The 15,371-nt window shown below is 37.3% G+C and overlaps 1 protein-coding gene across 1 annotated transcript in view; it reads right to left on the bottom strand.

Moving 5' to 3' along the window:
- rbm46 (RNA binding motif protein 46) overlaps window positions 1-12,552 on the bottom strand; it is a 47,603-nt gene extending 35,051 nt beyond the window's left edge. Inside the window, exons 1-5 of the mRNA XM_023262474.2 lie at window positions 12,415-12,552; window positions 9,913-10,089; window positions 5,798-5,978; window positions 3,390-3,546; window positions 643-772 (exon numbers count right to left, since the gene is read on the bottom strand). Coding sequence (XP_023118242.1) covers window positions 643-772; window positions 3,390-3,546; window positions 5,798-5,978; window positions 9,913-10,089; window positions 12,415-12,433 — 664 coding nt within the window. The 5' untranslated portion in view covers window positions 12,434-12,552. The remainder of the gene's footprint in view (window positions 1-642; window positions 773-3,389; window positions 3,547-5,797; window positions 5,979-9,912; window positions 10,090-12,414) is intronic.
- Window positions 12,553-15,371: the final 2,819 nt, after the last annotated feature.

Genomic DNA, 15,371 nt, shown 5'->3' with positions numbered 1-15,371 from the left:
GTACTACTTTTATCCTGTTTTGATGTATTCTACCGATTTTTTTGCAGCACTTTGGTCAATTCAGGCTGATTTAAATGTGCCATATTATACAAGATATTCTCATTTAGTTTATTTCATGAAATGGGTACATGAATAAATGTCATTTTTAAATGTAAAAGTTGCATTTATTAGCCAGAAACCGTAAAAACAGAACAATTTGTCATATTTTTAATGTCTGAAGTGCAGCTCGGTTAAGAAAAATAACCAGATATGAGCTTAAAATTGTGACATTTGGTCAAATTTACTTTACTGTGCACGTCTTACTTTAAAATCCACCGACAATTCGAACAGATTCTGTGAAAAACAAGAAATTCTGCAAAACTGATTTTCTGAAACGGACTCAGATAGGAAACAAGTGTGGAAACAAATCAAAAATGTAAATATTTACAGAGAACTTATTGTTGATTCTATGTTTTTTTTCATATTTTGCTAAATAAATTGTCAAATAAATTATTTCAGGTCTTTACGATTCATTCTAAGTGTGTAATACCATCCAGAAGACATTTTTCCTGTCTTTCTAGTCATTATTCTGTTGTTTCCACAGAGGTGCAGGACTTTAGATTGCAGTAAATATGAGGTACAGTGAGTAAAAATGAAAGTTACCAGGTATGAGCTTCCTCCTGGCCATGGCAGCAGCTTTGTGCGATTCGTACTCGACGAAGGCGAAGCCTCGATTCCGGCTCTTGTCGGTGGAGCTCGGATACACGATCACATCCGTCACGCCGTCTGTCACCTGGACACAAACACACAGGAAGGGAAAGGTGAGGTGATTACAGCAAATACAGGTAAACATGCAGAAAATGTGTGTTTTATGGCCAGAAGTATGAGGACTTCAGTGTTCATGGTTTAGGCTCCTGAAGTCTGACAGTTCTCATTTATTTAACATTTACTGAATGCTTGTGTGTCTTTAAAATATCTGACAACATGTCAAATAGATAAAATGGAAACAAAGACACAAAAATTTACCCAGAACAAACAGCAACAGATACAAAATAGTGACAAAGAGACATAAATTGATCACAGAGAGACAGAACCAAATACAAATACATGTAAAATGAAGAAAAACAAATACTAAATGAGTAAGAGATAAAAAAAGAGATTAAATGTGACTAAAAGAGAAGCAAATGAACAGAAGCTGAAGCAAAACTAACACAAACCAAAACTACCAGACAGACACACAAAAAGACCAGAAACAGACACAAATCCATCAGTAAGACAAAACAAAATATAAAGAGATGAAAAATGAACAAAAACAAGAGCTAAATAAGCACGAAGAGACACAAAAATCAGGACTTATAGATGCAAAATGGCTGTAAAGAGACACAAAAATACCACAAATATAGCTCAATTAGAAAAAAGAAGATTCAAAATGACCAAAAGATGCACAAGATGACCAGAAAGAGATTAAAACTGACTAAAAAAGAAGCAAAACGAACACAAAACCAAAGCAAACAGACAAAACAACAACAACAAAAAAAGGTTCATAGGAGCAGGTATCAGTGTCAGCGATCACAAATGAGTTGGAAAAATTGATAAACTCTCTGGCACACATGAAAAACTACCAAGCCAGCAATTTTAGAGTCACACAGCTCAGTTTTCAGGCCAGAAAACTGCTTTTTTTAAGTCTGGAAAAAGTAGAAGATCTAAAACCAATCCATCGAATATAGAATGGGCACAGTTTCAGACTTTCTTTGTTTTACTTCAGCTACAACGTGATATTTCAGATTTGCATTTAATCGCCTACATGTCTTCACTTTTTGAGTTTTACATGTCTATTTATATTCGTGCCGTCTTCGTCTTCACACATAAACCTCAGGAGGAGGAAACACTGAGCTTCATTTCCATATCTGTCACTTTGTGCTGAATTCAATCTGACAGCGACTGGCGTCATTAACGGGCTGCACACCAGCCTGTTGGAAATAATCACAGCGCTGTCACAGGAAACACAACAGCTGACAGCTGACTGTCACATCACAGAACAAATCATTTTTAGAATTTACATGAGCTGATGCTTTGATAGCTAAAAAAACAAGCTGTACTGTGATGTAGTAAGAAAAAAAAGCACATTTAAATATGTTTAATCCATTATATTCATGTAAATTAAGGCTGCAGACTCATTCAGACTTTTAAAATGTCACATATTTTACTGATACTTGACAAGGTATGAAACTAAATCAACACCTTAACAGCAATTTGTCGCTCTGAGTGACTTTCTCAAAGTTCTTAAGTGACCAGTTGATTCATAAATTAGTGAATTTATCAACACAAAGTCAATTAATCATTTAATTCATCAATACTTGCAGCTTTAATTATTGCTTCTGTACTTTAAGATAAAATCCCACAGCAGCACCTAAAATAACTGTACAATTTATCCATATTTAAACACCTTAAAACATATTAAATCTATTAAAATCAAGTAAATTAAGGCTGCAGACTCACTCAGACTTTTAAAATGTGATCTGACGCTCTGATATTCAGCACCAAATGTCAGAAACAAACTTTTACGACATTAACACTTTAATGAAACAGCAGCACCTGAAGCTCAATATACTGTAATAATTTACATTTTCATAACTTCTGCTACGTTTACTGCCATATTATTCCATTTATATTCCAGTAAACGGCACAAAACATGATGTAAACAAAAAGTTTTAATGCAAAAACTGCAAGTTTAAAGAGGCAACATGAGAGAAATAAACAGTCAACAGCAAATAAATTTGAGTTTCTATTAAACGCCTGAACAAATTAAAATGTGCGAAGGGTTTTTTCCTTTAAGACAAATACTGGAATTAAAAATGTGCTCAGAAATGAAATAATTGTTAGATGACGATACAGTTCCTGACTAAATAAATTGCAACAAAAACCTAAAGCATCAGGGACAGTAGTGTAGTAACACATGAAACATATAGTTCACTGTTTGTTATTAATTAATGAAGAACTTCAGTGCACATTTTAATGACTTTTTTTTGTCTTTTTGTGCTCCAACACAATCACATTAACTACATTTATTATGACCATAAACATTTACTACTAAATATATTTTGTTAATAGAATCCAAGCTGAAAATCTTGGTTTAAGCCGGTACATGAGTGTGTTTTTCACAACAAATTAGCACATTTATGACACTAATGTTGGATTATTATGTGATTATTATTTATTTCCTTCATCCTGCAGGTTAAACTGAAAAGATGCACTATAAAATCACTGTAACTAGCCGTTTTCTTCCGTCAAACATCTATTAAAGTGAACAAAGAAGAACTGAAGCCATTTTACTCCAGTTGACGGAGATTTTTCATCAAATTTTCCGTTTGTTTGCAGATTATTTATATACATTTGCATGTTTCTGTTACCTTCTTCATCTCCTCCACGATCTCGTCCTTCTTCTTGTCTTTGGGAATGGATCCGACGAAGAGCCGGCAGTTGTCCAGACTCACGCAGACGCCGATGAACTTCCCCGGCCGGACCTCGTAGTTGTCCAGCATCTGGATGGACCGCTGGGCTGCTTCTCTGCACCAGAACCACACCACAGTCACCAGTTTACCCACAATTCATCACATTTTAAATCAAAGTCACACTGTGGTGCTATACTGTAGAATAAATGTGGGTTTTTAATCTAGATTTTCACATCCGTGAGGCTTTAATATCAGTGATTCAGCTCTGTTTGCGATACTACCGTTCAAATAGTGGAAAAGTTTAAAACTTTGCTGTCATTTAAACTCATAATTAATGTGTTTAAAACAACAAAATCCACCTGCTGAGACATTTTAAGCTGATTTTTGACGTGTTTATTATACTCAAGTGAAACTATTGTCTGAATTTAAAGCTGTTTTGTAATTTAAACTGATAATTAGTGTTAGAAATAAAGATGGTTTCAGGTTGGTGTTTTACATATTGATCATACTCAGGTGAAATTAATATAATACTTTTATGGAGTTTTCTCATTTAAACTGATGATTACAGTGTTTTAAATACAGAAATCCACCGACAGTTTTTAAAGTGCATTTTTGACACACTTTTATCATGCTCAGGTGAAATTAATGTGTTTTTAAGGTGTTTTTTTCATTTAAATTGATAATTTATGTGTTTAAAGCAATAAAATCCAAATGCTGAGACATTTTAAAGTAGATTTTTGATGAGCTTATCAGACTCTGGTAAAACTAGGGCGATAACCTGAAGACGTTCTGTCATTATACTGATAACTGCAGCGTTTAAAATAAAGAAATCGACCTGGTCAGTGTATTTTAAGCAGATTTTTGATGTGTTAATCATACACAGATGAAAGTAATCTAATTTTTTTTAAGGAGTTTTCTCATTTAAACTGAATATTACAGTGTTTTAAATATAGAAATCCACCTGCTGAGAGTTTCAGGTACATTTTTGACACATTTATTATACCCAGGTGAAATTAATGTTGTGATTTTAAGGTGTTTTGTCATTTAAACTCATAGTTAAAGTGTTTCAATCAACAAAATCCACCTGCTAAGATATTTTAAAGTAGATTTTTGACACGTTTATTATACTCAGGTGTAACTATTGTCTGAATATAAAGCTTTGCTGTAATTTAAACTGATAATTAGTGTCATTAATAAAGAAATTGACCTGCTAAGACTTTTTCAGGTTGATATTTTACGTGTTTATCATATGCAGGTAAAGCGAATACAATATTTTTAGGATGTTTTGTCATTTAAACTGATGATTGATGATCCACAGAGACATTTTTAAGTAGATTTTTGACATGTTTATCACACTCTGGGGAAACTAATCTAATATTGTAAGGTGTTCTGTCATTTAAACTGATAATTACCTAGTTTTAAAAAAGAAAATCCACCTTCTTCAGTAATTAGTGTATGAATTTAAAGCTGTTGTGTCATTTAAACTCGTGATTACAATGTTTTAAATACAGAAATTCACCTGTTGAGAGCTTTTAAGTTGATTTTTGATGTATTTAAGAACTTCAGTGACATTCTTTCAGGGCATAAAGTAAAAATAATCCTAAGCCTGAATTGTTTTGCTTTTGGGTGGGGGTCGGGGTACAATCTAGCTAACTAATAAGAAATTAAGATATCTGCCTTCGCAAACTCAGGCTGCAGATTATAGTAATACCAAAAAAGTTCAGTAGGTGGTGGTAGGTACTCCATCTGATACAACATGGTGCAAATATATTGTTTAGCAACCAATCAGTTAAAGACATGGAAAAAGGACATTGATTAAATTTTTTACAACACGTCCACCATTTGCACTATTTATTCTGAAATACAACTATGTAAACAGTTACAGTGCAAAAAAATAAATAAAATACAACTGGGAAAAGGTCCTTGAATTTCTTTTTGACACCATCTTTAGTGTCAACACACAGCTGTAAACACTAAAGATGCAAACATGTTTTGTTATTGTGGTACACATCCACAGGGAACATAAAAGATTGCTTTCCAGCATTGGATGCTTGATCGACATACAACTGAGCAGACAGATGATTTACAGGCTTCATCCTTCTACAGTTGTGCTAAAATTGGCTGCATCTGACAAAATAAATGCTTCACTGGTGGGCTCCTTGATTTCAAAACAGACGACCATGAAACTTCTCCTATATGCTGAACGTGGTTCACCGAAATGTGTTAGATGAGCACTACAACAACTTAAGCCTTGTTCACTTTAAGCCATGTTCTCTGGCTGTAATTTAAGAGGAATTTAGTAGTATTGGGCTTCTAGAACACATACAGATGATTTTCTGAGTCACTAAAATGTGCTTTAACATTACCTGTTAGTGTACATGACGAAGGCGTAGCCGCGGTTCTCTCCGCTGAACTCCATCATCAGCCTGAACTCGTAGATCTTGCCAGCTCTCTCAAACAGAGGGACCAGGTGGTCTTCGTACATGTCTCTGGGAATCTTCCCCACGAAAACCTCACAGCCCCGAGGAGGAGGCTGGCCTTCCCAACCTGGACCCGCAGAACCCAGGTCAGTCCACATATCAGTACAGTTTACAGCACACTGAGGCTGAACATTTACTTTTTACAGTCTAATATTAATCAGAGGTCAATTAGAGTAAATGTCAGAACTGTCCACCTGTTTTTAGACAAGATAAAACTTGTTTGCACCAGATATTACCCAGAAAGAGACAAACATAACAAACACATTGTCTAAAACGGTAGGAAAACAATAACACACAAGACACATTGCTGAAATAAACTACATGTGCTACAATAACGCTGGACTAGAACTATATGAAATAAAGCTAATACAGTGAGGTAATAAGTAACATCACAGAAAAATTTAATATTACACTGGATAAAGGAGATAAAAATTAACTACAGCACATTATACTGACATGAAAGTTGAATACTGCATTTGAAAATTTCAAAGACAATGAAAAATTGCACCTGAAAATGAGACGAAAATGAAATATCGCACCTGAAAAATTCAAAGAAAATGCAGCATTGCACATTATAGCAAATTAAAATGAAAAATTGCACATTAAATGGACATTCTAATTAAATATTGCACCAGAAAATAGCATGAAAATGAAATATTGCACATTATTGATATTATAAATATTGTACTTGAAAAATTTGATTTAAATTAAATATTTCACATTATATTGACATGAAAATGAAAGATAGCACATGGAAAGTAAATAAAAATGAAAGATTGCAACTGAAAATTTGATGAAAATGAAATACTGCACATTAGTTTTACATTAACATGAAATACTTCACAGTATACCAACACAATAATGAAATACTGCACCTGAAAATTACATGAAAATGAAATACTGTGCATTACATTGACATTATAATTAAATATTTCACATCACACTAACATTATAATTAAATACTGCACCTAAAAATAAATGATCGTGCATTACATTATCATGAAAATGAAATATTGCACCTGAAAAGTAGATTAAAGTGAAATACTGCAACTGAAAATTTGATGAAAATAGATTATTGCATCTAAAAATTTGCTTAAAAAAATAAATACTGTGCAATACGTTAACATAAAAATGAAATGTTGCATTCGTTTGACATTAACATTAAATACTTCATATTATATCAACATAATAATGAAAGATCACACCAGAAAAAATGAATGAAAATGAAACATTGCACCAAAAATAAATCACTACACATTAGCATGTCATGAAAATGAAATATTGCATAACACACTGATATTGTAAATATCCATCCATCCATCTATTTATTTTAACAAATAATTATATCAGATATATTATGGAATTTATTTATTTTTAAAAATACTTATTAATTATTAATTTATTTAAATATTTAGGATTATATTTATATTTAAATACTACTTAAGCCTTATTAAATAAACATTTGATTATAATTAAATATTCCACACTACAATGACATGAAAATGAAATATTGCTCCTGAAAACTTTGATTTCAATTTAATATTGAACAATTACATTAGCATGATAATGAAATAGTACATAGTATTATTTTAATTTCTATCTCAAACTATATTTAGGTTTTTTATTTTTGTAAATACCAACAATTTTCATACCTTATTTCCTCCACCAGCAGGATTTGCAGGTTTTTATTTTTCTTAAATGTAACATGAGCTACTGAACGGGTTGAGTTTGGTAGGATAACATTATTTGTTTTTCACCGACAAATCAAAGAAAGGATGGTTTTACCTTAGCTGACATGTTTCACCTGCAACTGCAGTCTTCTTCAGAGCATCATCTGACGTGTGCTGATCATGTGACCTATCTGACAGATCTGTCAGAATCTGTCAGACCTTTATTTCTTCTTCGTGCTTGAATTGTATATTTCCTGTGTCTACAATCAATTCAATCTCCGATGCAGAGACAAAGACATAACACCAAAAAGCCTCAACATCAGGAACCCCATCCCAACAAAAAATGCAGAAAACATAATAAACAAAGCAAAGAAGGCTCTCATCAGAGAGAGGATAAGGACTACGGTAAATAAACTGGAAAAAATCAACACACTTATACAGGATTATTCAAACGAACCCAAAGAACGCCTCACTTTGGAGCCAGACATACACAAGGAAATAAGTTCACATTTAAAACGCACACATGAAGAATTCATTACAACGAAAACTCGCCACATCCAAAAACTGAGCAAACTAAGAGAAAGAAAAACAGAAATAAACACACGCATACGCACACACACACACACACACACACACAAAATTCAATAACAAATGGGTACGAAACTTATCACAACGCACCCTCACAGAACATGAACAGTTTTGACAAGAGGCCTCAATTTCACCATCACACCCACCACAATACCACACGAAGAATTCATACTAGCAACAGAATTAGCATGCCAGAAATTACAGGATCAGGGACACAAATCGGAACTCCGAAACACAATAGCAGGCATTTTAAAATCGGCAAAACTTCCGCACAGCAACATCACCAAGCAAGAAACAAAAGCAATAAAATTATTTACAGTCAAAAACAAGGTTTTGCAATGGGAGATCCACTATCTGCAATAATGAGTAATTTGTTCATGGAGGACCTAGAAACCAAAGCCATCCACACAGCACCCACACACTGCAGACCCACACTCTGGAAACAATATGTTGATGACATCCTGGAAATAATAAAATCTGGACATACACAAGAACTTACCAATCATCTGAACAACATGGACGACACAGGAAATATACAATTCACACACGAAGAAGAAATAAACTGGACCATTTCATTTTAGGACTTAAACATACACCACAGACAAGACGGCAGCATTAAGATCACAGTTTACAGGAAACCTACACACACAGACCAGTACCTGCTCTGGACATCAGAACATCCACAGCTCATAAACTATCAGTAGTTAGAACACTTTATGAACAGACCAGCATCATAGCAGACGATAAAGACAGACAGGAGGAGGAAAAACACATCAAGAACGCACTCATACTCTGCCAATACCCGATATGGGCCATCAACAAAGGAAAACAACAAGCTAAAAACAAAGTTAAAAAACAAACAAAAGGAAACACAAACAAAACGCACACAACAACTGGACAATAAAAACAAAGACACAATCACCATCCCATATATCCGTGGGATAACAGAACCCACAGAGCGCATAACGAAAAAACACAACATCAACACAGCAGTAAAACCACATACAAAACTCCAGCAGCTATTAGTCCATCCCAAAGACAAAATAGAACCAGACAAGAAATGCAACATCATTTATGAAGTTCCACGCAAACCTTGCGAGAAAACATAGATTGGAGAAACAGGCAGAACACTCAATACAAGACGAAAAGAACACCAGACAGAATGCGAAAAGGAAACAACTGGACGACTCACAAGAACACAAAAAGAAAAAGCTGAACAAGAAAACAAAAAATCAGCCATCAGGGATCACTGCAAAAGAAATAATCACATCATGGACTGGGACAGGGGGAGGATTGTAACATCAGAGACCAACAAGCATAAACGATGGATCAAGGAGGCCATCGAGATCAGGAAGCAGGCGAGCTGCTCCATGAACCGAGACGAGGAGCTACACCCTCTAATACCTGGGACTCCATCCTCCAGAGACCACCGGAGGGTGGGGGGCGTGGCCTATCTGACAGATTCTGACAGATCTGTCAGATAGGCCACGTGATAAAAAGGACACGTCAGCACACGTCAGATGACGCTCTGAAGAAGACTGCAGCTGAAACATGTCAGCTCAGGTAAAACCATCTTATCTTTGATTTGTCGGTGTAAAAGGAATAACGTTAACCTATGATAGTTAACAACAAAATGAACATCATCCAAAAAAAATAGGGTTGAGTTTCCCCAGGGGGATGAATAAAGCCTCTACCTGCCTACTTATCTATCTACCTGGCTGATTCTCCAGGTGTTTTACGTACCTGGCGGCGGTCCTCCATACTTCCTCTGACCGTTCTCCTGCACCATGTTGTACCCCGTCTTCTCCATCAGAGCCAGCAGAGCCATTTCTTTAGGACAGGAGGCGCTGAAGTCGTCCCTCCCCTGGAGATGGACCCCCGAGTCTCCATCCACGTCTCCAACCGACTCCCGGTCAGAATCTGTCCGACCAACACCACAGTTAGCATCTGCAATCTGGCTACTGGTGTTTGCTCAGATCTAAAATCAGCTCAGAACATTATAGCTTTAAAACTTGAACTTTTACACTGATTTCCTGCTCCGACTGAGCTTCTGAACTCACTGAAATGAAACCAATTATCTGTGACACGTCTGTCTTTGAGATTTAGTAAATAATAATCACTTGCAGCTCCAGTTGCTACTTCCGATTCTTGTTAAACTTTAAAACTTCCGTTATCCATGTTAAATTTTAACTAGAACCTGAAGACTGACTAAATAAAATCTGTTTAGATTACTGTTAAGAAAAAACAGCACAAGAAGACCTAAACTAACTTCAACATTTAACTATATTTAAACCATTAAAATCATTTAAATAAAGAATACATTCTTATTTAGACTTTCAAAATGTGATTTTACTTCCTGTTGTTGGATCAGATGTAAATCTAAGTCAGTACATTAAGCACAAAATGTGAAATAGAAATAAAAACTTAACTTTTACTACAATATGTTGCTTTGACAGAGCTTTTGAAGATCCTGAAATGACCAGTTTATTAACATATTAGTGAATTTAACGATACAACAGTCAGTTAATCATTTAATTCATCAGTACTTTCAGCTTTAGTTAGTACTCCTGAATCTTGCTCAACTTTAAAATGTATTTTTAAGACCAGGAGGTTTCAGTAGAAACATCTTAAATTAAATTATTCAAATTAAAGTCAAGTTATTTCAGAGAAAAAACACTAACTATAGTTAACTCACACTTACTCTGAACCCTGTAACTAACTCGATACATTAGGCATAAAATGTAAAGTAAAAATAAGAAAATGCTATTTTTACTGTAATTTGTTGTTCTGGGCTTCTAAAGGTCCTAAAACTACAATTCCATTAATAGATCGGTGAATTTAACAATTTAACAGTCAGTTAAATATTTAATTCATCAATACTTGCAGCTTTAATTATGACTCCTGAATCTTGTTCAACTTTATAATGTCTTCTTAAGACCAGGAGTTTTTGTAGGAACAGCCGTAGAACATTTTTTTAAAAAATTAAAGTCAAGTTATTTCAGAGAAAAAACAAGAAACTAAAGATTGAAAACACAAAGCAGACGGTAAATCAAAGTTGAAATTACTATGCCGTGATAAAACAGTCCAGGAAAACCTCAAATAACTGCAACTATATTCAATCCAGACTTACTCAGATGTTTCTAATTTGATCTTGCTTTCTGATATCAGATCAGATATGAAACTAACTCAACAAATTAGGCAAAAAATTTCAAGTAGAATAAGAAAATGCTATTTTTACTGTAATTTGTTGCTCTGACTCGGCTTCTAAAGGTCCTAAAACTATAATTTCATTAACAAATTAGCAAATTTAACAATTTAAAAGTCGATTAATAATCTAATTCATCAATACTTGCAGCTTTAATTATTACTCCTGAATTTTGTTCAACTTTAAAATGTCTTCTTAAGACCAGGAGTTTTTTTAGTCAAAGTTTAAATGGCATTTAACTATATTTAATCCAGACTTACTCTGAACACTGAAACTAACTCAACACATTAGGCAAAAAATGCAAAGTAGAAGTAAGAAAATACTGTTTTTGCTGCAATTTGATGCTCTGACTGGGCTTCTGATGGTCCAAAAACTATAATCTCATTAATAGATTAGTGGATTTAACAATTTAACAGTTGATTAATCATTTAATTCACCAATACTTGCAGCTTTAATTATTATTCCTGAATTTTGCTGAATTTTAAAAAGCCTTTTTAGGACGAATGGAATTGTAGAAACATCATTAATTAAATCATTCGATTTAAAGTACTGCATTTACATTTATATTTTCCTGCCAAAACTCCTTCTAAATCTCCTCCTAAATTCTCCTTACTCAAATCGTATGTTTGACTTTTAATACAGTTCATTAAATGCTATTTTATTACTTGGTGAGTCTAACATTTTGTCTCTTTTTCACTTATATTTATTATGTTGTTAAACTGTACTAGTTTAGCTAATTTGCTAATTTCCTACTAGAAACCATTTTTATGACCTTCCAGGAGTTTTTATTAGCAACTGTAAGCACCATTGAGCGTCATTAAGAAATTATAAGAAAAAGTTAATTTTCTAACTAGATTTATTTAAGTTTAAAATTTAAAAATATGCCGGAGCAGCCGCGGTGAAGCTAGCTAAGTTAGCTACGTTAGCTAGCCTGTATGCTAGCGGCTCTCCAATGGTAACTTCAGCTTCCCCAAAAAACTTCCTCCAGCCGAAAGCTAGTTCGTTAAACGCTAACTCTGCAGCATCAATTAAACTCTTACCGCTCCGGTCCAGAGCCATTTCTCCTCCCGCCGAAATGTTTTTTCCTCAAACGGCGACAAACGGCGTCAAATACCAACGAACTTCTGCACTTCGGTGACGACTTCACCGGGAAAAGAGGGAGTCAAACTTGATGACCGCTTCTCCAATCAGCAGGCCGAGATTCTGAGTGACGTGACGTTGACCACGTTTCAGTCAATCAGTACGTTCAGAAGTCCAGAAGGCGGGACAAAATAAATGAATAAATACCTTTCCCTTGAAAAAAAGGTAATAAAATAAGAATAAATTACTAATAAATAAACAAATAAAATGCATTACACACTACTAAAATAATCTAAAAAAAGTCTGCGATGCTCTTCTTGTAAAATAAAATGAAAATATTCTACAAATTAAGAAAATACACTTTTAAAAAATAGGTGTAATGCAACTAAAAACTATGCAAGAAACAGTAATGAAATGAAATTAAAAATTGAAGTAAAGTCATTGAAAATTAACTAAACAAACCAAAAAAATGCAGGGTTGTACTTGTAAGATAAAAATAAATTAAATTAAAATAAAATGTATTACAAATTATTGAACTGAACAGAAAAATGTACACTGTTCCTCTTGTAAAAATAAAACTAAATATGAATAAAATATTTGAAGAATTTATAATAAAAACTACAAAAAGTGCAATGTTTTTCTCCTAAATACAAAATAAGATGAATTATAAATTAATAAAATGCACTAGAAAATAACTGCAACGTTCTCTAATTCAGAATAAAATAAAATGTACTGTAAATACATAAAACATGATTTAAAAAATAAGTGTAATAAAACTAATAAACCAATGGAATCAAAATTAAATTTAAAACGAATGTAATTAATCAAAAATAAATTAGACTAGATTCCACATTCCCCGAACGTTTGCCTAATTGGTGATCTAACGCAAACAGCCCTTCCAGACATTCATATCCAACCCACACTTGCAGCTATCGCCATTGCCAAAAAAACTATCTTAGTTAACTGGAAAGATAAGAAAGCCCTCAACATCATCCATTGGCTGAACCTCCTCACAGAACACATCTCACTAGAGAGAATATCTGCTATCAGAAAAAACCAATTGGACTCCTTCAAAGAAAAATGGTCTCCATTTATTAAATCAATAAATATTAATCTATAGCCTCCGCTTGTATGTGGGCGTATGCCATTTCCCTCATAAAACTGTAATTATTATTCTGTCTGTGTGTATGGTCTGACTTCTCTCTGCTTTATTTCAGTTTATTAACCCTCTACCTTTTTAAGTAGGATGGCACCATGGACTTCAAGGCTGTGTGCATGCCCTAGTGGTGTCCCTTCCCTATTGCTCTTGGGGTTGCTCTCTGGCTCTGCGGGGCCTGCGTGGCTCGGGCCCCTCTGCCTGGGGGTGGGTGTCCCCGGTGTCTCTCCCTTTGAGCCCTGGGTCTGCTGGGCCTGTGCGCTCTCCTGGGGCCTTGGGGGTGGCGGCGGCTGGTCTCTTCTGGGGCGCCCTGGCTGGCCCTGGGGTTTGGGGTGGGTCGGCCCTCCGGTCGCTCCCCTGTCCTTTCCTGCTCTGCTTCCCTCCTCCTCCCTCCTCTCCTGCCTGGCCGCTCGTCCTCGTCCCTCTCCCTCCCCTGGGGGGGCTGGGGGCCCTCCGCTGCCTGGGGGTCTGGCATGGGGGCCGGGTGGTCTCTCTGGGGGGGTGGCTCTGGCTCATCTGGGCACAGGCCTTGGTACTTGCCTGTGTGCCGCCACTGGAGATAAATTTCTGCTGGCTGGGGGCTTCTGTCCGGGCCCGGTGCTGTCCTGGGGAGTAGTGGGGTGGGTGGGGTCTCGGTGGTGCTGCGGGGTGGGCGCCCTGCATCCTGGACGTACCGGCTCCGGGGTGGGCGTGGGGGCTCGTGGCCCTTGCTTCCTAGTGGTGCGGCCTGGTCCTCCCTCCGGGGCAGGGTGCTGCATGCGGTTGGCCCGTGGTGGGGCTGTGGCGCCTACCGGGGCGCTGGTCGAGTGCTGCGACTTCTGGGGGTTTTGGTGCTGGCTGGGCCGGTCGGGTTCGTGTGGGCTCACCTCGGCCTCTTGCCTCTGGGCTCTGGGGGTCCTCTGCATCAGTACCGGTGGTCTTACTACCTGTCTCCCCCGCTGCTCTCTCCTCATGGGCCGGATCCACACCAGACTGCCTCTTACTGTGCACTTCACATACTTCACACGTCACTGTATATAGTTACTCTTAGGCACATATAGGGACATGACAGTTAGGGCCCTGAGAGCAGGTGGGGGCAGGAGTGATGGGCTCTGTGGTGGGGCGGATGGCAGGGCTCTACGGCCTTGTCTCTTCCCCATCACCCTCTTGCTTGCCTCCCCTGCTCTCTAATTTGTTTTTAATGCACCACACACACTCACAGCTTGGGGGTAGGTCTGGGATGGCTCGGGGAACTTGGGTCAGGGTAGGCTGCAGAGTAGCCATCCTCTGTGGTCCTCTGGCCCGCCCCCTAGACGCCTCACCCAGCCCCCCCACTTTTAATGCACCACATGACACTCAGGGTTACACTATCACGGTGCAGGGATAATGTCTCCAGTCTGGGATCGGGAGACATATTAACAGGGAGTAATGGGGGGGTTTCACTAATATGGCCTCACTGGTGGGACCCGGCCCCCTTATAGCTATGGGGTGGCGGGGGTGGACCATCATCCGTGTTGCTGTGGCTGGGGGGTCCCCGGAACCTCGGGGCTGTGGTCGGGGGGGGTTCTCCTGCGTGCCTGACGGGTCCAGGCTGGTGCGATGGCTCTTGGTGGGCTGCGGGGGCTGGATTGGACGTCCTGGTGGGCGCTGTAGCTGTACTGCGGGCTGGTGGCATGTGGTGGCTCTGTCCTGGTGGGTTGTCAGGGCGCATTGCGGGGAGTGGGGGCCCTGGGTGTACTGCGCTCACCTGGGGCCTGGTGCGGGGGGTATGCGGGGTGCCTC

This window comes from Amphiprion ocellaris, chromosome 23, assembly GCF_022539595.1.
Source record: "Amphiprion ocellaris isolate individual 3 ecotype Okinawa chromosome 23, ASM2253959v1, whole genome shotgun sequence".
Taxonomy (NCBI): Eukaryota; Metazoa; Chordata; class Actinopteri; family Pomacentridae; genus Amphiprion; species Amphiprion ocellaris.
Note: the sequence above shows the minus strand (reverse complement) of the source record. Positions and strands in the feature narration are given on the sequence as shown.